Here is a 24,289-nt window from a genome sequence, read left to right as displayed (position 1 = left end):
TGACAGACATGCCAGAGTGTTTCTGGTTTTTCCTTACATGTGCATATTCACACACACATCTTTTATTAGTTGCAGGGTTCCTGACATTTTAGACTTGATAGGATAAATCTTACTAGAAAATTTTTGTCTGAATGACTAGGTTACATAAAATAACCCCCTGCCTGGTGCTGAGCTTTGTGGGACTGAGCTGAACACCTCCTCCTGTCCAGAGTCTGTATTGTTACCATGATTCTTTGCCTATAAACCCCTCGCTGTTTCTCAACCCACAGGTTAGTCTCCACGTTGAACTGATTTTGAGCATACATTCCATGCCAAAAAAAGAAAAAAAAAGGATCTATCACACTTCCTCTTTTTTAATACCAAGAAAAATGCAGTTCTGTTTTCATCAATTGTCAGTTTGATGACTAGTCAGAGCTTACTTAGAGAAGGTCTGAGCCTGTAGCAATAGGGTCAGATTTTGCAACTCATCTGTAGCACTGGAAGCTAAAAATAATTTTTAGGTCTGTGGAATTTATGTATCTTCTTGTTAAACCATTTTCAGCAGAATCAAATAAGATCCAATTTTTCTGTGACCCTTGACAACAGGGTTTTTTCACTTTAATAGTTTTTTCTTTGGGGATATATTTTAATTGTACAAAATTATGTTTTATGGTGGATAAAACTTATTTTCCAGGTCCCTTTCTTAACCTGCAGAAGCCTTTTCTTTTAATAATACTTCTGATCTGGCCAGTTATAAAAGTGCTTCCTTTTAATCAATATTTTTGTCCTGATGTATTTTTTAGGTCATATGTGGTAACAAACGCTGTAATGAAAGTTTCCCTCGGACTGTAGGAATCAGGCACCACGGTGTCTCATTGCATGTTCCTGAGTCTAAACACCACTGTTGTCCAACCATCAGTCATATAATGAAACCTAAATACAAGCTCTTGCAGGATCAGACCCTCTAATAAAGAAGTCTGTGTGTCCACAATTGCCAGTAGAGACTATTAAACAAGATGGATGTGAGCCAAGGCATAGGCACAAGGTTGTTTGCCCTCTCACATTTTTAGCATGGCTAGTTTGGAGCCATCAAAGGCCTTGGGCTGTTTCCAATGTGCAGTTTATTGTGGCCACTCTGTTTTGCAGGGTAATAGTTACATCTGAGGACATGAGTCATGCCGTATCTGATCAATCTATACCTCATTTTATTACTAATAATGATGTAGCCCAAAAGTTCTTACACGGAGGTGATCTTTTCTTCCGTTTTCTTATCACTCCTGACAGCACCATGAATGACAGAGTTAATGGCATTTGTGAGCCCTGGGCTTCAATGGTTGCAGACTTACAGGTCAGTTTGAGGAAAAAAAATGAAAATAACAAACAAACCCTTAAACTTGGGAAAACAACCTAGAAGGTATGAGGCTAATCTTTCCACTGCTGTAAGGCAGGATAAAAAAAGACCTCAAGGCCACAAAAACTTATCTCACACCAAGGTCTGGCCAATAAACTTGAAACAAAAAAAATTCTTGAAAGAACTTGGGCACTATGAGGACAGGTAGTCTGACTACTCTGTATGGTTTGTGTTGCATGCTGAAGAGGCCACTAGTGATGGAAATAGGCGTGCTTTCTCCAGAAGTGAACAGAAATTGTGAATACTGTGTAGGTATGGAAACCTAAACCAAACATGAAACAATTGCTGTTTTTTACGGATGAGGTGAAACTTTTGCCCCTGACTGGAAATGAGATCCTGTTTCAAAATGTTCATTGTACTACATGTGCATATTAGCTCTGAGATGCTTCTCCTCTAGGCAGGCATGGTGAACACAAGGTCTTGTGTGCTTATCTTATGCTGATGATTAACAAAGAGCCTGAATATATCAGTCGTGTTCTTATTCAGGCCTTCCACCTCTTTTCGCATATGTATGAGTTTATACAGAAAAATTAGTATTATTAAGCTATGAAACGACAAAAAAAAAAATCAGGTCAGATAATGTAAGGCAGCAGAAAATAGGACACTCTACTCTCTATATATGTAGTTTATCTCCATCAGAAATGTGTGAAAGTAAACACTCTACTTTCCCACCTTAGCAGCAACTTTGTGTGCTGACAGTCCTAGTTCAGTGCTGGTTCAGGTGCATTTTCCAGGTGTGTTAAGAAATAGATTAAAAGCAGAGACAACGCTTGTACTGCCAGCAGCTGAAATCTGGAGGATTGCATGGGTGCTGGTATTCTGCTGCTGCAGTGGCCATCCTGGAGGTTTAGTCAAAGGTGGACAGGGTAGCCAGGAGGGCTGTGCTAAAACCAGAGTAGAAATTCAACTGTCTGTAGGTTTGGTACATTAAAAATGCTTTCTGGTGTTCAGGAAGGACTCAGACCTTTTTGAACCACAAAATAAAGTCTTTCTGATGGAATGTGCAAGAGCACTCTCCCTCTGTTTTCTCCTCATAAGCCTGCATTGCTGATGGAGGTGGATAGCCAAAAAACCTGACTGTTGCAGACCAGCACTGCAAGGCCAGGATGGCACAGGTTTGGTGTAAACTTGACATTTCCATGATGGGGTATGAAACTACCTCCTGCAATTTTATTGATACTGATATCACACCCACATAAGTTAAACTAATTGGCTGTGCCTGTTGTCTGGAGAATACCCAGCTTTGGTTTCCAGAGGAGCTGCTTTTACCCACAAACCTTGCTTTTTTCTGAGTATCCCCTTGGTGATTTGTGGTGGTGGGTATCCCCTTGCTATGAGGAGAGCATATCTTTATGCCCTTAGGAAGATCTCTGTGTGTCACCCTGTATGCTATGCCACTGTGTCACATTTCAGATTAATTTCATGGGTCCTTTCCTTTGTTCCATCCAGGCTCTTGGCATGAGTTCCTTTCTGAGTCCATATGTGCCATTAAATAGAGTTTACAGCTTGTACCTTTTTCTCCATTTACATTCTTTTAAATGAAAACTTATTTTTCTTTCCTACCACTGCTTCTGACCTCTGGTAGTCCTAGCATATTCCTTTATATTAAATGGTGTTTACAACTTCTTTTGATTTTTTTCCAATTTTATTTTTTTTTCCAGCTTCAATTTCTGTCACATTTTCCAGGTCATTAGTATAAAAGTGAAGTAAACTATTCTTCTTCTTTTTATTGCTTGAAAATATTTAGCCTATTACAATTCTACAGACATCCTTAGTCTATTTGGTTATGGTTGTATTCAGTCAGAATTTAAATAAAATGTCACACACTAATTCTGACCCAGAATACACCTTTCTGATCCTGAGATTGTGGTCTCACTTCAGCATTTAGAAGGATTTTCAATGCTGGTTTTTGGTAAGCTGATCCCAAAACTGATTAGCATGATTTAGTTAGATTGTTTACAAGAAGGTAGCAAATGTAAGGTGATTTTACCTGGTCTTCATTCATAGTGTCACTTAAAATTGCTATTTGTAAGAATTACGCATAAGAGAAATGAGAAGCATAACAGTTCCTAAGGTACTTGTATTTAGCTTAAAAAGCAATGGTGTTTTTTAAGAATAGATCTGGGTCTGGAAGTTCAGTTGGAATAGTTTTGTTTTTTCCTTAATCTAACTGTTTGATCAAGCTCAAGTTAAATGAAATCCCCAATAAGCAGTATCCTGTGCTGTTTGCAGTAAATCAACTGCTGTTGATCCCATCAAAAACCTGGAAAAGCTAAGAGAAAATGGTTCTTGTATTCTTAAAAGATCATGTATTCTTGTTATTTTTATAATTACTGATCATCTTAGAAAGTTTGTATAGCAGTCCTTTTTTGTTGTCCAGGAAAACGCAATGCCTTCCAGTCAAAAAAAGGAGGGTGAACAAATTGCTTTGTTTTGCATTATTTGTGAAACGTAACACGTGCTCCTGCTGCATGCTTACTGCAGAATTAAACAGCATCCTCTTAGAGAGAGTTCAAAAACAAATGGATCCTTCACAAAAAATCAATAGGCTGGGATTGCTGCAAGGATAGCTAATGTCCCTTGCTGGTACCTTTTTACGCTGTGTCCTCAGCTTTGGAATTAAATTTGCTTAGCTCCATTAGAGTTTTTCATTATTATTATTAGTGCTTTCACATTTCTTCCAATTCATGTCTGCAAATGTAAGCGTGCATGTCTGCGCTTAGCAGATCCTCCTCGTAGAACAATGGAAAACTTGGAATATTAAATGAAATTAGGCTGTATTTGTTAATGATTATTTTTCACTGATTATAGACCGTGTTTAAATCTATAAAAAATGTGTAGAAACTCAAGTGGAAAGAAATCAGAAAATTAATAGCTTGCTCCTAGGAGATTTTCTGTCATTAATATTTTTTCTTTCTGTCCCTAATACTGGGGCCTTTCAGTACGTTCCCATTTGGTATGAGTCATACCAAGAAGGAGGACCTGAAATAACCAGCTGTCTCTGCCTTCTGTTAACTCTGAAAGAGTTTTGTCCAACCTGGACACTATCGGAAAAGTGAAGTATCAGCTTTTTCAGTTTTGCTCAGGGTGGACTCACCTGTTACCAGAGAGGCTGCTTCCAAAACCCTGCCAGTCAGCATGGACCAAAGTCCTCACAAGGGTGCTGGACTTTGACCTGGCAGCAAGGTTTTGGCTCCTGAGATCACTGTTCCCAAGCTCTTATCTACCTGGCAGCTCTCCGACACCAGCACTGCACTGAACAGGACCCCTCTGGATGTCTGCTCCCCACTGACCTGGCAGAGCTGGCGTGGGGCACCACATAGGGACCAGCAAGCCCTGCAAAATAGGGCGGCACCGTGGCCCAGGTGTGCTTAGACACTGAACCAGGGTAAGCAAGGAGCCGAGTTGCCTTTGGAACTCTCCAGTGTCGCTGCCAAAAGATGGGCACTGCAGACCATAAGGCACAAAGGGTCACTGCTGAAAGCAAGTCTCCTTTCTATAGAATAGTAATTTAAAGGGAGTAGGGAGCAGATGTAGTGTAAGCTTAAAGCACCTGGATTTCATCCCTGGATAGTGATAAGGTGAGCCAGGGCTCATGTGGAAATGGTGAATGCAGTGGCAGTCTATAGCATCAATGACAGGAGAGTGGCCCAGGCACCTGCAGGCTGATTAGTCTGACCTAGAAAGATTACAGGGCACTTGTCAGCAGAAAAGGTGGTTAAAGATGCAGGAAACTAGAGAAAAAGAACCCATCTCTTTATAAAAGAAACTCATTCCAGACTAGAAGATAGCCTGAAAAGGAAGGAAAAGCTGTCTAGCAAATATAATTGGACTTGAGAGGAGCATCTCACCCAGTGTAACACAGGAAATGCTTATGCTGCAGAAGATGGACACATAGCAGTCAAAGGGGAAGCAGTGTGCTGTAATGCAGAAGGGAGTATCCATCCTGAGAGAGCTCACTAATGGGAATTTCTAAAGGGTTGGTCTTATGGTCATTTTTATTTTTGGGATGTTTTAGCAACCAGAGTACAACCTGCAGAGTAGCATTTTAATGGGTTTTGCAGCATCCACAGAACTGAAGTGCATTGCTCATGAATGGGAAAATCAGAGTATTGAAGAGGAAAACTGGTTGACCTTGAGCAGCAAAGAATTGATTTGCAGTAAAATGCAACAGCTCAAAAATGAGTAAAGAGGTCATTCATGTAGAGATTAATAGCAAAAGTATTTGCTGTTAGATGGCATCTCACTGGTTAGTGAAGAGGGGTGAAGAAAATTTCTCAGTGTACTAGGCACAGGACCAATTAGACTATAGCTGCATCGTTTCTGGAATACTTTGTATGGTTTTGGTCTCCATAGTATGGAGCAATCCCATTTCTCTTGGACTGAGTTCAGGGACAACTGGGGGAGAAGAGGACATTTCTTACTAAGGGCCAAGACAACTTGGCTTGCTTAGCATAATAAAATGTATGCTGAGAGGAGATATAACATCTCTTCAGAATTACTGCAGGAAGCAAACTTGGGAGAGGAAGAAAAGAATAAAGCTGGTACTTACATAAGTGCAATAAAGATAAATTTAGCTTGGAAACAGCCAGCAAATCTGAGGGTTTTGGAAGTGACAGCCCGGAAAGGCCTTTCAAGTTTTGTGTCCCAGCATTTAATTGCAGAAGTAAAATTTTCCATTCAGATAAAAATGGCAATGGAGGAATTGCAGAATATTTACAGTGAATGTTACTTGATTCGTATTTTGTTTATAATTGTTTAACTGCAGTATACACCAGAATAGCTATTAGCAAATTCCTTGTACATGGAGATATAAGGACAGGCCTCTGTGATGGAGAAAATAAAGGCAATGCACAATTTGTGCAGTATGGCAGTAAAGTCTTGCACACTTTCTTGTGGGTTTGTGTAGCAAACAGGGTGCTTATAGATACAGTAGTGTTCAATGACATCTGATTTTTCAAAGGCATAAGCATCGTCTCATTTGAGCAAGTGTTATCTGACCTTTTAGACAGATCATTTAAATGTCAATGTCTTGGACATTCTTACAGTATGCATCCAGCAATGCCTGTTTCCAGAGCTAGGTGAAGGATGAAGAGAAGTATTTACCAAATATAACTGTTATTAAATATACTCCTATTCTTATGGTTTACCTCAACTTTTCATAAATAAATGTATCAAACTGCAGTTAACCAAAAACACTATTACAGCCTTAAACTTTTGAAATTTTAAGTATCTTATGCTCCCCACTCAGTTATAGCTAGTAAATGTGTCAGAACAAATCAAGAGTGATTTTATATGTTGTCTTACACAAGTATTAACTTAGTCATCACTTATAAGGTTGTAACTACTGATATGTCGTGGCAACTGGGCTTCAAAAACTCAATTTATGTCTTTTTTTAAAGGGCAAGAATCATGCTATCACATTTAGGATCAGACACTTTGGTGGATGTCTGACCTTTTGTTACTGACTTTAAAATACTGTTGTCATTGATGGCCTGCTTTTATGGGACTACATCAAAAAATAGAAAAGCAAATTCGATACAATTAAAGTTATTTGTTAATTTCTTATCTATTTCAGTTACAGTTGCCATCAGCGGTAAAATTTGCTCATACTTCCACTTTGGATATTGCTGCCTTCAGATTACAGCTACCTGAATTTGTTAATGCTTGCACTGCCAAATGATAGAGCTTAGTGACATTGGTTAACATTGCCTCTTGCAGCTGACTGTGCGTTATTGTCTGGAGAGACAAGGTCAAGTTACATCAGACTTTCTTGAAAGACACTGGCCTCCACTTAATGTTTCATTGCAAGGCATGATTCCCAGATTATAAACCATCATTGTTGCATACTTTCCGAATTCAGTACCTTTCATTTTGATGTCTTGTCACCAGAGCTGAACAGAGCAGTGGTTTGACCATTACTGTAAGAAAAATGCAGCATCTGGAGCCCTAGTGAGTAGCCTGCTGTAGGTATCTTACCGCATCCTTAGGAGAAGTGCAAACAAATGCCATTCTAATATTAAACTAAGGCCTAGCAATGTGATGAAATGAAAGTATGGTAAAAGAAAAAGATACTTCAAAGTGTACATCTATATGATTTTTATTTATATTTAAGAATAGAAATTGGAGTGTACTAAAATGCTACATGAGAAATTTTAATTAATATGTTGAAGTGTACAAAATGGAGTATGTGTCACAGCACTTTTTTGAATGGAACTATGACTTTTATTTTGCTTCTAACTTACCTAACACCATTTCTGTTACAAACTAGGTTCTGAGTTTGGGGTTTATTTGCTTGAAATACCTGTCGCTTTTTAAATAAAATGTAATATCTGTAAATTCAATTCTTGGAGAAAATATTGGTAATATTGCCTGTTGCAGGAAAAAGAAATATTTCCAGATTATTATAATTTGTTATTACTATCGACAAATACAAGTTTATCAGCTACTTGTTTGCAAGTAGCTCTGAATGTTGACCATTATTCAAAAAGTATGATTGAGTTTCCTTTTATTAATCTAAACTGTAGGATAATTTTGCCTTTTTTTTCTTCAAGTTGTAATTTACTCTAGTTTTTCTTTACAGACCTTCCATTCTCCTTAGTCTCTAATTCTTGCACTCCATGGAGAGTTCACAACTTTTTGTTTCTGTACTGGACCTTTTTGAATGTGCCCCATTTCACCCTGATTTGGTTTTTCAGGATCTGCTGTGTGCCTCAGTTCATCCCTTGGCTCTGTTCTTCTGCAAATTTCTAGAAACTGCTTCTCTTTGCTTTATAGTTTATGATGTCTAAATACCACAAATGGGGTGACCACAGACAGAGCCCAACTCTTCAGCTTCTCTGTCTTAATTTTTCCATAGTTTGCTTCATTCTTCCTCTTTCTCATGTTTACTTGCCCCAAGAACATGCCTTCATTTTTGGCCTTCACCCCTTACTTGTCATCTGAGTAGAAGGTCACAGTAGAGGAGGTTGCTCCTTCAGGAGAGGACCCTCTTGAACCAGTAGGGCCTAAGCATCAGTAAGGATGCTGTCTTAGGATCAGGGATGCTTAATCACAACTCTTTTGAGAACCTTTCCCACTCCTTGAAGCGGAGAGTATCACCTCAGCTTTCATTAGCTGTAGTTTATAGTTGTTTTGTCAGATAAACAATCTCTTACCAAACCTAGTCCACTCACCCCACAGACCTGCAGATTAAGAGAAGGAGTTTAGAAAGAAGTTCATAGAGATATGGGGCTGCTTCTTTCCCCTGGAGAGAGCTGCCAGTGTGCTGTGCCTGTCCTGTGGCAGCTGTAGCCTATCCCAGGCATCCTGCCTCATAGATGTCATGTACCAAGATGCCAAAAGACTGGTCTATAGAGATAAACTATGTAAAAAATGAAGAATCACAGAAATATGAGAAAGTGCTTCTTGCTTTTAATTTGAGGAACAGGCAGTAATCCAACATGACTGGAAGGACTCATGTTTTGTCACGTGGGTGGTACAGCAAAGTGAGTTATGGACAACATGCTTCTCAAACTGGCAAACTTCTCATCCTCATCCCTGGTGTTTTCCTGATGCCTGTCTGTTCCTACAGCTCCCACCAATTCCGATGGCTTCAACCCCGCCGAGCTTGTGCTGCTGCAGGTCATGGACCCCCAGGCTGCAAATCATCTTCCTCAGCAACCAGTGCTATCTGGCTCTGCAGTCTCATATATCAGTAGCTGTGATTTTGCCTCATGATCTCCACTTGGGAAAGCTCTAGGTGAAACACAGAGTTTTCCTTGTGACTCCTTGTCACTTATTGGTGATCAATGGTGGGAGACAGGCTATAGACAAAGTCAGTCTGTGAAGGAGAGAGTAGCTTTTCTTTGTCTGAAACAGAGCCAAGAACAATATATCAATGTCCATACATATTTAACTCTAAGGACTGATTCAGTATTTGTCTTGCTGAAGTGTAATTTTGGAAGCTGAGGTTTAGAAGTCGTTTTTCTTCAGTGGAAGTAGCTACCATCAGAAGGTGATTGGTAGTCCTGTTGTTTTGTTTGTAATTTTGCTGCTTGTAGAATAGTTAATGCAATGCTTTGTTGAAGTCTCATGCACTACTGTTATGTTACCTTGACACATACAAGAATAGAAGCACTGTTTTCAGGGTGACGTAACCAAATTATTACTACCCTCTTTTTCCAGTATTAGGTTAGAAAAGATGTAGAGATTATGTTTTTGGGGTTTGGGGGTTTTTGTTTTTGTTTTTTTAATTTTTTAACTAAAAAGTTTAGTGTTAAGTAATGAAGAAAACAACAGCTAAAGTGATCATAGGCAAATTTTCATAAACAAGATAGTATAAATTGAATAGATAGCACTGAAAATAGATTTGTCCTTCAGGTTGTACTATGGACAACGGTGAGAAAAGAGGGGAGACTTTTGTAATGATGAGAACTACTTTAATATCATTACTTGAAATAGCTACAAGTAGAAGCCATAGATAATAAAATCTTCAAACTGTAGAGGTTGAAAGCTCCAAGAAGCCAAGAATGACTGCAGCTGCCTTGATTGATGGTGGAAAAAAGCCATAGGGTTGTGAATAGTTTATGCAGATCGAATACAATCACAGAGTCAAAATGTGCAGTCAAAAGGTTTGAGATCCAAGAACCAGGTGGTACACATGTCTATCTCAGGATTTTGGAGGGGTTTCCTGGCATCAACCAACTCAAAGAATCAGACTAAAGAAACATTTTTGATATCTACAGTTAGATAACACAATGGGACTATCACTTTGAACACAAAATTACTTGTTGTCTACAGTCTTCTCCAAACATTCAATGAGACAAATTGTTCCTGTTTTAAAATAATGCCTCAGAACTGAATGCCACTTTAGTTCTTTTTCTGGAAGTGCTAAATGGAAGCTAATGACTGAGAGGAAATGATTTCCAAATTTTGCAACTGGCAGCCATTACCAGAGGATTCATGAGCTTTTCAAATCCATTTTTATTTAATTTAAGTCGTGGTTTGTCAAGAAGTGGGCAAGTAAATGTGTAGAGAATGTGGCCAAGGTAGCCACATTCAGAATTATTTATGATCTGATCATAGCTTTTGCAGATCTTTTTATTGTTTTCAAGAAAAAAAAATCTGCTTTGAAATAGTGTACCTAAAATATTTTGCTTCTGTATTCTTAGAAAAAAATGACCACTTAATTACTAGCCTTTTAATAGCCCTGCAGTTTCAAAGGGCTATTAGTGATGGGGTTTATTAATTTCTACTAATCTTAAGTACTGAAGAAATCACTACAGTTTTGCTGTTTCAGATTTGACAGAAAGGAACATTTTAAAAAGAAACACTAGCAATATTGAATACACAATCTTGTGACTTTTGAGATATTTGAATATTTTTCTATAGCAAATGAAAAACATTAAAAAACCATGTGTATTGATTCTGGATCTGACAGCAGTTCCTTCTTGAGTAAAGGAAAATTTTATTGATGAATCAGCAGATTATGAGATCAGTTTTCTGTTTTTCATTCCTAAGAAATAATATATGCATATATGTATGGTCCAATACAGGATCAAGTCTAGTGAGCATCAGTTGAACAGCTACCTTCCATTTTCCCCTTCAATTTCTAGCTTAGCAGATACTGTGTTGGGACAAAATTGTGAGCCCAGGCATTGATCCATCTTCTTTAAATCTTTTCATTATAAATTTGATTATTAGAAATTAAAATCTCTGTATGCTGTCACTTCAGTCCACTTTCCTTACCTGCATAATCATGTTGATCATTAGCTATTCACTGCATGTGTGTGTTTAATGGCCATTCTGTAATGCTGCCTTTTTTTCCATTTTTCATGGTTTAGTTATTCCAGTTGGAAATGTGTAAAACCACCAAAATATTAAAGAAATGGCTTCTTCATTATTTAAGTAGTGATTTCTCAGACAAGCGGATTGGGATTTAAGTGCCCACATGTCAATATCTACAGTTTTGAAATTGATACCTAAGATCATCCTCCCATGTCCCTTTTATAGAGACAATGGAGACAAAAATGCTTTTTTAGGATGCGATGTCATTCCAAATTAAGTTTCTAAAACAATTTATCAGATGATTTTCACCCTGAAAATGCCAGGTTTTGTTTACTGTAAATGGAAACAAGAACAACTCACTTAGATGTTGGCTTTATAGATGTCCAAAGGTGGAGGATATGAAACCCATCCCCGTGCTCAAATTAATCATAAATGCCCAGAGGTTTGGTGCAGTGACACTTCTCCTGTGAATGTACTGCGGCTGTGTTTTTTGGTGTAAAGAACATAGTGCCATTCCTGTACAGATGAGCAACTCCTGTTCAGCTCAAGCACCAAAAGCAATACAGTCATGTTAGGACTGCTTTTTAAATGGATTAGATTACTCTGCTTTTCACCTTGACTAAGTAATTCCAGGGTATTGGCATGTCCACATTCTTTCCAGAACAGATCAGTTTGGCAATGGCATTGATATTATAGGCATACAGAGATGGTGTTTAATATAAAGAAGATAAATATTATGTCCTGGACCAAATTGGGTCCTGCTATGCAAAGCAGCAATTATCATATTGGTGGTGGTATTATTGTTATCATCATCATCATCATCATCATCATCATCATTATTATTATTATTATTATTATTATTATTATTATTATTATTATTATACCAGCTATTCTTGTCCCAGCAAGCTTGCAAGGAGCTAGTTTATACACAATGAAAAGGGAGGAACCTTAACGGAAATAGCATTATTTAGGAATGACGCATAGCAAGGGACTCTTGCAATAAAGAGGATTAGAAAAAGTGACAGAGGTTGAATGCTGAAATATTTCCTAGGTTCTGTACTTAATTTTGGATAGTGCCTTAACAGTGATTTTTCCTGTGGGTTTTTCCCCTTAGGATGATTTCCAGCATGCAGCCTCAGAAACCAACTGGGAGTCAGTCACAAGCTCTGTCTCAGTAAGTAATTTTTCACTATTTTGTACATGGATGGATTGATAGGATGGCTTGAATCCAACTCACAAAAATGGCACCTGCATGGAGAAACCATGTATTCACTTTTGGAATAGAACGAAATAAGTGTTTATTCAACTCATACTGGAGTCAACCAGTATGGTTTTAGAGATAAAAGATTCAGGGTATGCCATCAACTATTGTAATCACATGAGATAGCCATCGGGAAACATTTCTTACTTTCAAACTCATTCTCCCAATATGAAAATACAGGATATAAACTTAAAATTTTTAATTGTAGAATGTCTTGACCTAAACAGAAAACTATAATTAAAACAGTAGGAACATAGATCTAGCTTTTCATTGTGAATACTGAGAATTTTGTATCTGAAATATTGTATTTGAAGTCTCTGCATTCAGCAGTGAAATGCAACTCAGAGAAAAATAAAACAGAAAAAAAGAAGAAAAACACGTAATCCAGTATAAAAGTTTATTTTTCTCTTCATTGCATTTGATTTGTGTCATTGACAAAAAATCTGTCCTCTCTTTCCCAACACCTGGGAACAGCAGTGTAGCATCAGAATTCATAATACGGGCAGTCCTCTTCTGTGTGCTCTGCTGCCTAGGCAGCACCATGTCACAGCTCTTGTTAACTCCTCTTAAAACACGAGGTAGGGATAAATGCTAAAAGCAGATTTGAAACCAATGTTTGGAGCATTCACGGAAGAGAGCTTAATGATAGCACCTTTGTTACAATAGCTGCCAGGAGTAACCAGTGAAGGAGCAGTAAATAAAATATGGGTAAATTCTACTGATCAGTGTCCAATCCAGGCAGTGAGTAGAGAGAAAATTCTGTACTGCCAAAATTAGAAGCTGTTAAGCTAGTCTTACTTATATTTACCCTTGAGTTTGCAAATGAAACTTGTCCTTCATGATACGATGCATTGATTGCCTGGAACTAATTGTGCTGAAAGTCTTGAGGAGTAATGTTAGCAGGGCTGAGATCTACTAGATGTGCCAAGCAGGAGATGCTAAAACAGTTTTACTGAAAGACATAAACTCATTTTTCATTCTATTATGGGCCTGGGGGAAAAAAATCTATATGATGGAATATTTTGTTTAAAAATATGGTAGGCTGATGTTTGAAAATGTAAACCTAGGGCTCCCTCAGCAGATGACTATGAAAATGAGATCAATGATATGGTATACGCCATGTTAGTTAACATCCTTAACATCATAAAATGCACAATATACCAAACCAAAACCCAGTATCCTTTTCATATTGAAAAATTAAGTTTATCTTCCACATCTTTTTTTTTTTGAAAAATCGTTACCATATTGCAGGTAGGGAAATTCAGTACAAATGTTACAGATAGCAAGCTGATGCCCAAGGTCACCTGGAAACTTACAGCTCAACCAGAAGCAGAACCTCAGTTTTACTGGTTTTCCCGCACCATTCCCTATCTCATAAAACATATTTTCTTCAACTTGGGTGTGTGTCGCACCTGCAAGTCCCTTTTATCCTCAGGGAAAATAAGGTAGGGAGATTGAGCAATTTTTCACAAAAGCACGAAGGAAAAAGTCTGAGAACACCCAAGTTCTTCAGGAGAAAAAGATTCAGGGGTTCTACTTTCGTCTTGAGGAGCAGAGGGACAAACTCAGACCTGTAAGTCTTGATGACATAAGATTCTGCTGATGCTCAAAAATTGCTCTCTCAAACCCACAAGCAACTCAAGGACTCATTTTAGGATCTAGACACATTACAACTTTCAGAATGAAAATTTCAGAGTGAGCAAATTCCATGTTGGAGATCATATTACAGAGGTATGTTTTGTTTGGTTTTTGGTTGTTGTTTTTTTTTCAGAAAGCTAAAACAAATACTTCTGCCCTTAACCCATCATGGGAAACCCAGGAAAAAAATAAAAAGGAAACAAATCACTCCTTATTAGTTTAGTTTCCATTATTTCTGAAGTAATTTTATGTCCAATAAAAAAACTGTGATGCACATTGGACTGTCTGTCAGGTTCACAACAGAGATAGGAAAGAGAAAAGAATGGGGGAATAGAAATTAGGGGCAAGAGGACTGACAAAAAAAAAGATACCTTTGTGTTCCATTAAATTAAAAATGTATTCAGTGCTTTTAAGAAATGCAAAAGAGATACAAAATGTGGTAAATCTTCATTGCTTCTTCATTGCTTCTTACATTTCACTCTTCTTCTTGCTCCCTCTTTGGATGCCATATCAGAAGCCAGATTACAACGAGCACAAACTCTCCTAAAGCCAGCACCTCGTTCTTGGCAGAACAAAAAAAAAAGGCAGTTTTGTTGGCAGCTTTGAAGTTGCTTTTGGGCCTGTCACATGGTGTCAGGAGGCTATCTGAGCTGTTGAAATAATTCCTCTTTATTTGGCTGTCACTGAGAAAACGTTAAGCTTTCTTCTATGTTTGAACGAGGTTGCACAAATCTCTTGAGTAGGAGCTTTTATATGAAATGAAAATGGAGAATGCCTAGCTGTCTCAGTTTGAAATGCCTTGCACATTCACTGATCTGCATTTCTGTAATGAAATGTACAGTTGAACATGCGAAAAAAAAAAAATCTCTTGCACTGAGTAAGCCACAGACCTGTGGTCTGATCTTTATGTGCTGTTTCTTCAGTCTCCTTGCACCATCTCCCTCACTTTTGAAAGGCAATCAGGGTCTGATGTTTCCCTGTTGGGCTGCCAATAGCCCCACTGAGCTCTTCTTAGTAAGAAAGTAGCATTTGGATGCCTTTTCCTTTTGTAGCCCAAAAGGCTGTGTTAGCACACTGCATGATGCTGGCCACTGCATAGTCTCTCCTGCAACATTGCTTTAGATAACAATGCTGTATTCACTTTACTGGTGAGCTTTTCAACTGGAGCTTTTCAACTCCTGGGACTTCCATCTCTCTGGCGGTCTCTATTCTAAACCACTTAGAAGTCAGGAGAGAGGCTTTGAGGTAGGCCTTTCCTTTTAGGGGACATGAATTTTTACAGGCATCTGCACTGTGTCTTACTTAGCATGGCACTAGAGAGGCATTGCAGTCACAAGTGGGCCCTCTGAAACTTCTTGGGTCGTTGGTCGTAAGCAGTAAAGCGCAGCTGTGCTTTCTTGACTGCACTATTGTTATGTTTTCTATTTCTTCTCTTTTTAATAATTTGTACTGTCCATACTTTCAGCAAATAAATGCAGTAAAATATCAAGGATTGTTAATTTTGTGATATATCTTACCATTAGAGACAACTGTTTTATTTTAAAAGACATATATACTTTAAAATTATTATAGTAGGAATTGAAGGACACAATCCTGCAAAAAAAATGAGTGAATTTATTCAAATGAGTTGACCTTTCCATTACTACCTAACTGAGTGAAGTTAATCACAAAGATTAATAGTTTAACTTAACTAGGATATGAGGCAAAAAAAATATTTTGGGAAGCCATTAATTTTAAATGGCATATTTCTACTGCATTACTTCAGAGCTGGGTTTTCATAAGACAAGAGTTTTCTAGGGTTTTCCCCCCAATGTTTTAACATGTAAGACCAAACAACTCTCGTGCTCTACTATGCTTCTTGTTGGACAAAATAATGTATTTTGATTGTGGTCCTTCAAAAAGTAAGAGATCTGCATTATTAGCTTTTCTTGCAAATATTTTACATAATATTTGCATACTATTTGACTTTGTGCTTGGACCAGGGAAAAAGTGATGTCAGGATAGTGGATATTGTAATTCTAAGTAATGATTTTTAAAAATGTTTGAAGTCCTCTCCTGGAAAACTGAAATTACTACAATCTTTCTGTCAAAGTTAAGTTGTACCACAGGTTCAGTGGGAACACTCAGAGAATGGTGCTTGGCCCTTACCGATGGGAAATAATATTATTTGATACAATTGTGAGGATATTAATACGTTGGTAATCCAAATATTCATTGTTACATTGCTGAGATCATAGAACCATAGAATAGCTTGGGTTGGAAGGGACCTTAAAGATCATCTAGTTCCATTCCAGCTGTGGGCAGGGATGCCTTCCACTAGACCAGCTTGCTCACAGCCCCCTCCACTTGACAGTGAACACTGTCAGAGATGGGGCATCCACAGCCTCTCTCAGTAACCCATTCCACTGTCTCACCACCCTCACAGTAAAGAATTTCTTAATATCTAACCTAAACTTCCCCTCTTTTATTTTAAAGCCATTCCCCCTTGTCCTATCACTACGTGCCCTTGTAAAAAATCTCTCTCTGTCTTTCCTTTAAGGTCCCTTCAGGTATTGTAAGACCAAAATTAGGTCACCCTGATGCCTTCTCATGGCTGAACAATTCCAATTCTCTTAGCCTTTCCTCCATCCCTTTAATCATCTTGGTAGCTCTCCTCTGAACTTGCTCCAACTGGTTGATGCCCTTCCTTGATGCTAGGGACTCTAGAGCTGGATGCAGTATTCTAGGTGGAGCCTCACAAGAGTTGAATAGAGGGGCAAGTTCCCCCCTCACCCTGCTGGCCACGCTGTTTTTGATGCAACCCAGGATACAATTGGCTTTTTGGGCTGCAAACGCATGTTACCAACTCATGTCCAGCCTCTTATCCACCAGCACCCCCAAGATCAAAGTATCATATTTTTTCTGTTTGATTAATAAGTTGTATTTTTTGGTAAAAAATGTCAGTTGGTGTATTGAAATACATTTAATTTTGGGGAATAAAGGGTCATTTTTTCAAGTCTTCAACCAAGCCAAATTTGTTGCCCAAGTTGACCAGAGAAAGATAGTGGACTTATTGTCTTTGTCTTTCTCTGCTATGGTTTCTGATCTGCCTCTTATCAAATAACTGCCAAAGCTGGCCTCTCCATTCTATGTCCATGGCCATAACAGTGGTTTCATTACATCTCTGTAAATGTGCAAACCATTATCCCCTTTGAGAAGTGGATGTAAATGCTGACAGCCCACCAGTGGCAGTGCTTTTGCTCCCTCAATCTCCTCTGGGATTTGTTTGGGAGTTCCTTGGTGTCTCTTCTCCTTACAAAAAGAAAACACAGGTATAACAAAGCCTGGCCCAGGTAAAGACTTCAAAAGATGGCCCAAAGTAGCTGTTTCACTCAATAATGAGACAAGTTTCTCAGTAGCTGTTTTCAATTGTTTTAAGTGGTGCTGTAACTTATTCAAAGTGCACTGAGATATATGTCACTCTTAGGGGGTATCCTATCCCTCTCCATCAGTGACTGATGCTACGCTCACGGCAGAAGCACTGGATCAAACCATTGCTGCATTTGACACAGTGGAGGATCTGCTCAAACACTTTAACCCGGACTCCTGGCAAGAAGATCTTGAGAATCTGTACACAGACAGTGGCCACCATTATCGAGGCAGGAGCTACCACGACAGGAAGTCCAAAGGTAGGAAAAGTCACTATATACATACTTTGAGGCAAGACCAGGGTATTCCTTCACTCCTTATTGAAATGTCCATTGGCTAGGTATTACATTCTAATGCCCATGTTCCCGTTGGAGTCACAGGGCAAGGTTCCACTTTATTACAACTAGGGATAAGTTATTTATCCTTAAACAATTTCTAAGTAGAATCTTACTTGAGAAATCAGACTGAAAACTGCTCATTGTTATGATGAATTCACAGATAAAACATATAAAGACAGATGGTTCTCAGCTTCACCCTCTTAAAATTGCTTTGTGTGTAAAGCATGGGGCTCCTAATTACCTGCATTATCACTCTTCTTTAAATACCCTGCTTAGGGACTGTTCTCTGTTGAGTGAGGAATAATCACTTTTATCACATTGTGCTTAGGGAAGCATCTGGTGCAGACACCTGTATATACAGCTGTTTTTTTCAGGATGTGAACATCTCACTATTGGCGGGGAGCATTATTATGGTTTAACGTCCTTGTCTGTAACTGAGCAAAGCACACATTTCTGGGTTATATTTCTTGTTTCCTTCTGTTAGTTCAAATCATCCAGCAAATGGTAAAGCAAAGGGATGTTAAGCTAGCAGTACAAACTCATAGTGATAAAGAAACACTATTGAGAAGAGACAGTCGTGCTCTGGGGTAACCATGCACTGAAGGACCTGATGAAATTGCCCTTCATGTGGTGCAATATAGATCTAGGACGTCTGTTAGGGTTCTCCAAGATGACAATCACTGTAGTTTTCACAGGAGATCTGGAGTGAAGTATTTCATTTGATTTCTCCTGTTAATATTGGCTTCCATTTTCAAGTTGTGTATTCACATGCATTCTTCTTTATAACTTTATAATGCCCAAATCACAGTTCCAATTGTGTGCAATCTAGCATTTATTTACATCTCAAATCTCATTCCCACATACATTAAGCATATGCTAAGGAGAGAGAGAGAACTGTAGTTCTATATTTGTAACTTACTTGCTATCAAAATGATGAAGCTTTGATCATAAAAGGGATATATAGACTGCATCTGTATTATGGAAAATAGCGTCAAGGAGTGTTCCCAGGCCCTGAAATCTAGTCACCATATTGCTAAATTGTCAGCCTGGTCATTGCTGGGCATGAACCAGGATCTGGAGAAGCTGCCTGCCATTCATGTGGCCACCTTGACTTGGAGAGTAAGAGACAAATGTGGGCTGTCCCATGACTGTTATCCTTGAGGAGGATGACCTCAGGCATGTACAGTGTATTAGTAGATACAGTACTGGCTTACAGTTTCCAAGATACGTTGGCCTTCTCTGTTTCTGGGCTCAGTACCTCAAAGGAATCTGCGATAACAGCCTGAGCAGAAATCCAGTGAATGTGATCCCCTTTACTTTGCTACCTTTTGGCATGTCAGAAATTTCAGGCAACCACAACAGCCCATGTTTGTGAAAAACTTCACTTAAGTTCCAGTGCATTACTTCACAGGGTGGTTTGATCTCTGTGGGGGTCTGTGAAAAATGATCTGTATTGTTCCTTGTTCCCAGGCTGGATTTGGCACCAATATATACATATAAAAAAGAAATCAAGGGCCTGTTCTGATTTTAATAGAAGCTGATTAGAAACCTGGACCCTGTACTGGTTCTGGTCTCCAGATTTCATTTCACTCTCAGATCATATTTGGCCTATTATCCCATATATTTAAATGACCACATAAATATAAAATAGGACTTGGTGTTTTGTTGATGCAGTCTAGAGGTATCAATCTGATCTGGTACTGCTCAGAAAATTCAGATGCATGAAAGTTTTTCCACTTAGCACAAATGTAATTCAGCTTCTTGCATAGCAGACCACCACTGTAAACAAATTAATTTTCCAGTTATTATTTTATAGGATTTTGTTTGGTGGTGTTGGTTTGGCTATAGGAAAAGGAAGAAAAGTTTTATAACAATTTTCCTTTCATCTTCAAGCTAAAGGCCAAATTCCCTGACTGTTAGCAGCCCTCTGGACAAAAGTACCTCACCACAATCAAATCCTTTAAAATTTTAGTTTAAAATTTTTATTTAGTCATAAACTTCTGACAAGATTAAAGGCCTGTTCTTGGATGATGTCAGGAGTATGGAATAGTTTTAACAAGTCTTTCAGTTAGAAACGCTTGATGGTTTTTAAACACAGACACTGTGGATCTCTGAGGAATGTTGATAGGCGCTGGGATAACCTTGCAGCAAAGAGAGCAATAGATTATATCATCATTTATTTCAGATACCTATCTGTTTCTGCTTTCAGCCTGGGTTTTATTTTTTATCCTAAGTTAGAACAGCCCTGAGGCAGGTAAGAACTATTTGATGTGATCTCTGCCTATCTTTCACAGCATTTTCAGAACATGCTGTATAAATGGTATAAATTAATCACTATTAATTTCACCCCTATCCAACTTTCTGCCCAGACCAAATTATGGCACAAAATTGAGCTTGAGGCATTGTTTCTAAATAGTAATTCTGATTACAGGAACATGTAGTAAATTACATTTAAATGGTATATTTTCTTAATTTGGAAATTAATAATTTCCAAATTGAAGTATCAAGGTCAAGCAAATAAGAGGATAGTATTTAAGAATAAAATGAAATCTCACAGAATCAGGGAATAGATGAAGTGGGAAGGCACGTCAAGAATTTGTTTAGTTCAACCTCAGTACTCAAGGCAGGGTCATCAATAAAAGGTTGCTCATGACCATGTCAAGTCAGGTTTTGAATACCTCCAAGAATGAAGGCTGCACAATCTCTCCGGACCATCCTGTGAACACAATAAAAAAAAAAAAAAAAAAAAAAAAAAAAATTGTTATTTTCAACATTGAATAGATTTTCCTATGTTAAAATTTAAGTCCAAAACCTCTTGTCCTTTCGAAGTAGACTCTGGCTCCATCTTCTTTACTCCCTCCTATCGTTGCTGGATCATTGGGACACAATCAATTGTATGAGGTTCAACAAGGCCAAATGCCAGGTCCTGCACTTCAGTCACAACAACCTCATACAGTGCTACAGGCTGGGAGAAGAGTAACTGGAAAGTTGCCCAGCGGAAAAGGATCTGAGACTGTTGGTCAACAGTAGCTGAACATGAACCAGCAGTGTACCCAGGTGTCCAAGAAGGCCAAAGGCATCCTGGGCAGTATCAGCAATAGTGTGGCCAGCAGGACCAGGGCAGTGATCATTCCCCTGTACTCAGCACTGGTGAGGCTGCACCTCAAATCCTGTGTTCAGTTCTGGGCCCTTCACTACAAGAAAGACATTGAGGTGTAGAGCAAGTCCAGAGAACGGCACTACAACTGCCTGAAAGGAGGTTGTAGTGAGGTGGGGGTCAGTCTCTTCTCACAGGTAACAAGTGACAGGACAAGAGGAAATGGCCTCAAGCTGCACCACGGGAGATTTAGATAGGAAATTAGGAAAAAAATTTTCACAGAAAAGGTGGTTAGGCATTGGAACACGCGGCCCAGGGAAGTGGTGGAGTCATCATCCCTGGAAGTGTTCAAAAAGTGTGTGGATGTCGCATTTGGGGATATAGTTTAGTGGTGATTATGGCAGTGCTGGGTTTATAGTTGAATTTATGATGCTGGAGTTCTTTTCCAACCTTGAGGATCCTATGACTCTGTGTATTTGTAAACATCAATATACACATATGCAAATTGATCCCTCCCTGAATACCTCTTGCAAGTACCTTAAAGTCGTGGATTAAATCCAAATATATGATAACTCCATTCAGTCTACAAAATCTGATCTCACACCTCTACAATACGGATGCAATTCTAATTAGTTAAGTACATTTCTTTCTATTTACATGAATGAAGTGAGATATTGGTATCAGGTGTGTCTCACTAATAACCAAATTAAGTTTGAAATTTAATTCTATATATGTTCAGTGAGGTTTGCTGTTAACCACTCCAATAAAGGCTGAGTATGAAACTGCAGTGAAACCCCAACTGGCAGAAAAGGAAAATAAAAAAAGGAGAAGACACACATTCACATTTTCACAATCCTTAAATGAGGGGCCTTATATAAGCTATAAACTATGGTGTACACCTACATGAAAATTTGATAGATGTTTCAAATAACCTCTGCAGCTGTAAATATACTCAATAAGGTTTGCTATCAATTGCTGCATTTTAGAAACTGAAAGCATGAATATTCAGCCTTGTACTCATCCTAGACTCTTAAGAAAAAAAGCAGGACATAGCAAACAAAGTATATATTTTAAAATTATTCCTTTTGCATTCCTGCAATATGCTGCTGACTTCAGTGTCATAGTAATTTGATTATTACAAATATTAAGCATCTCTAAAAAGATATCACTGGATATTGGGTTATTTAATACTGCTCTTGTCAAGGACACACGTAGATGTAAAAACATAAACAGCCATGCTCTGCTATTATGTTGAACTTCTTGACAAATAGGTTTCTATTTTTTTAGAGAGTCATAAGGAGTGCTAAGACATGTTTGAAGGAAGCCTCTCCATCCTAGTGTAAAGTTTTGAAAGCATCAATTTATCTGCTTAATAATATTAGAAGAGCTTCTAAGAGTATACTGTTGTAAACACTTCTAACCATCAAATGTAATTTAACTTTTCCCACATGGTTGTCTGTATTTGTCTTTGTTTGTTCTTTCTGATGTTTTACCTCCCATTGAAAAAAGCTTTATAATTAAAAAAAGACCACTGCCTGTCAAATGGTTTGTGTACAAATGAAGAAAGAAAGGAAAAAGAACAAGTTCAGAGTTTCTCATCATAAAAGTAAATCCAAATGTCATGGAGATGGTACCTAAAGAAAGTGGCCATCTTTAGAAAAGAATGGGTTGTTTTGCTTTGTTTTGTTTTGTTTTGTTTTCCCATAAATAAACCTAGGAAGCAGGAACACATGTAGATAGATACATTCTGGTAATTAAGACTACACATGCCTCTGAGCTCATTTTCTTTTTTGGAAATAGTATGCAAGAAGCCTTTGGCTATCAGAGGAACTTAATCAGGTGGGACACTCTTGCAATAATATCTGTCTGCAATGATGGCTTTACCAGTTAAATAAATAAACACTTGGTGGCAGAACATTGGTCTGGAAGAACAGTGAGGTGACACCACAGGTTTTCATGGAATGTTTTCTGCTATCCATTGCCAAACAGGTTACCAACATCAGGCAAGTTTCACCATGTCCTTAACAATAATTCTTAATTGTCACTACTTACAGTGGTCTAACAAGAAGCTAGAATTTTAACTCAGGAATGTAATTTCTCAGGGGGTTGCAAACAGTGGCCAGTAAATCACTGCAAATGTCCATATACTCCTCCTTGAAAGGTTCTGGGATGGCTGCCAGCAAGTTTCAGTTCACCAGACAGGGAGTGCAGGCATCACAAATGCTCACTCATTCATGGCAAATGCGAATATTCCAAGTAGATGGAATACCTTCTCAAACAGCTGCTAATTTAGAGTATTCCCTGTGCTTAAAAACCAGAATATTTCTCCCACTCTTCTTCAGATGGGAACTAAGTTGTCTGTTGCATGCAAACTGCACACATTCACTCATTCTAGATCTAATTCAGATCTGCACCCTCCTCTGTGAAAAATTAGATTTTTCCCTCATGTGTTATGTGGTGCAATTGTTGGTCATTGTCAGTCACTGCAGTAAAAGCTTTTCTTACTAAATCTTTTTTTAAAATGTTAGTGAAACTTGTAGCATATTATTTATTACTGGAATAAGCTGCTCAATTCTGTTGATTTCAATGAAGCTATGTCAAATAGTTTGGCCTGCTTTTGCTACTTGACCCATAGAACAACTGATTATTGGTTTGCCAGTCCATAATAGGCCTATATATTGGGTACCTATGTATATATATTGTTTCACGCAAGCATTTATAAGCCCCCTGAAATTCTGATCTCTCATTCCTCTGAAATAACAGTTGCGTATTAAGGAAGTTTGTCTTGGCATTGCAATTCTGTAGTAAATGCAAATTGCAACATCTTTTCCCCAGCTCCCACAAGAAAGACTTGAATAGCTCCCAAACTTTCCAGGTATATTTAACAAATTGCTTATTGTGGTATCATTAAGCATGTGCAGTGGAATAGTCAAAACCATCAGCCATAAGTGTTGAAGTCTAAAAGCTGCAGGATTTGGTCAATATTTGGTATGGAGAAGAATAATTTAATCAGTGTCGGTGCATTTAGATTATTTAACCAGTGGAAGATGCAACTGGGAAATAATATTCCATTTGGTATTATATATATATACATATATATATGGTATACATATACTTTATATAAATAGTGTATATATACTTTATATATATATATATATCTACACATTTCTGAGGATATTACTATGTTGATAAACTCAATATTCATTGTTACATTGTTGAGATGATAGAATCATAGAACGGTTTCTGTTGGAAGGGACCTTAAAGATACCTACTTCCAATGCCCCTCATGGGCAGAGACACCTTCTACCAGACGAAGTTGCTCAAGACCCCATCCAACCCTTGAACACCTCAAGGGATGTGGCATCCACAGCTTCTCTGAACAACCTGTT

At 38.2% G+C, this 24,289-nt stretch overlaps 1 protein-coding gene across 5 annotated transcripts in view; it reads left to right on the top strand.

Moving 5' to 3' along the window:
- PDGFD (platelet derived growth factor D) overlaps positions 1-24,289 on the top strand; it is a 145,662-nt gene that overhangs the window by 99,379 nt on the left and 21,994 nt on the right. For all 5 annotated transcript variants that reach the window (XM_018070989.2, XM_018070987.2, XM_008922757.3 and 2 more), the window contains 2 exons: positions 12,273-12,332; positions 17,524-17,725. In XM_018070989.2, the coding sequence (XP_017926478.1) occupies positions 12,273-12,332; positions 17,524-17,725 (262 nt within the window). The remainder of the gene's footprint in view (positions 1-12,272; positions 12,333-17,523; positions 17,726-24,289) is intronic.

This window comes from Manacus vitellinus, unplaced genomic scaffold (genome assembly GCF_001715985.3).
Source record: "Manacus vitellinus isolate BGI_N305 unplaced genomic scaffold, ASM171598v3 scaffold_2_pilon, whole genome shotgun sequence".
Classification (NCBI taxonomy): Eukaryota; Metazoa; Chordata; class Aves; order Passeriformes; family Pipridae; genus Manacus; species Manacus vitellinus.
The sequence above is the reverse complement of the archived record's forward strand: the minus strand, read 5'-3'. Positions and strand labels throughout refer to the sequence as shown.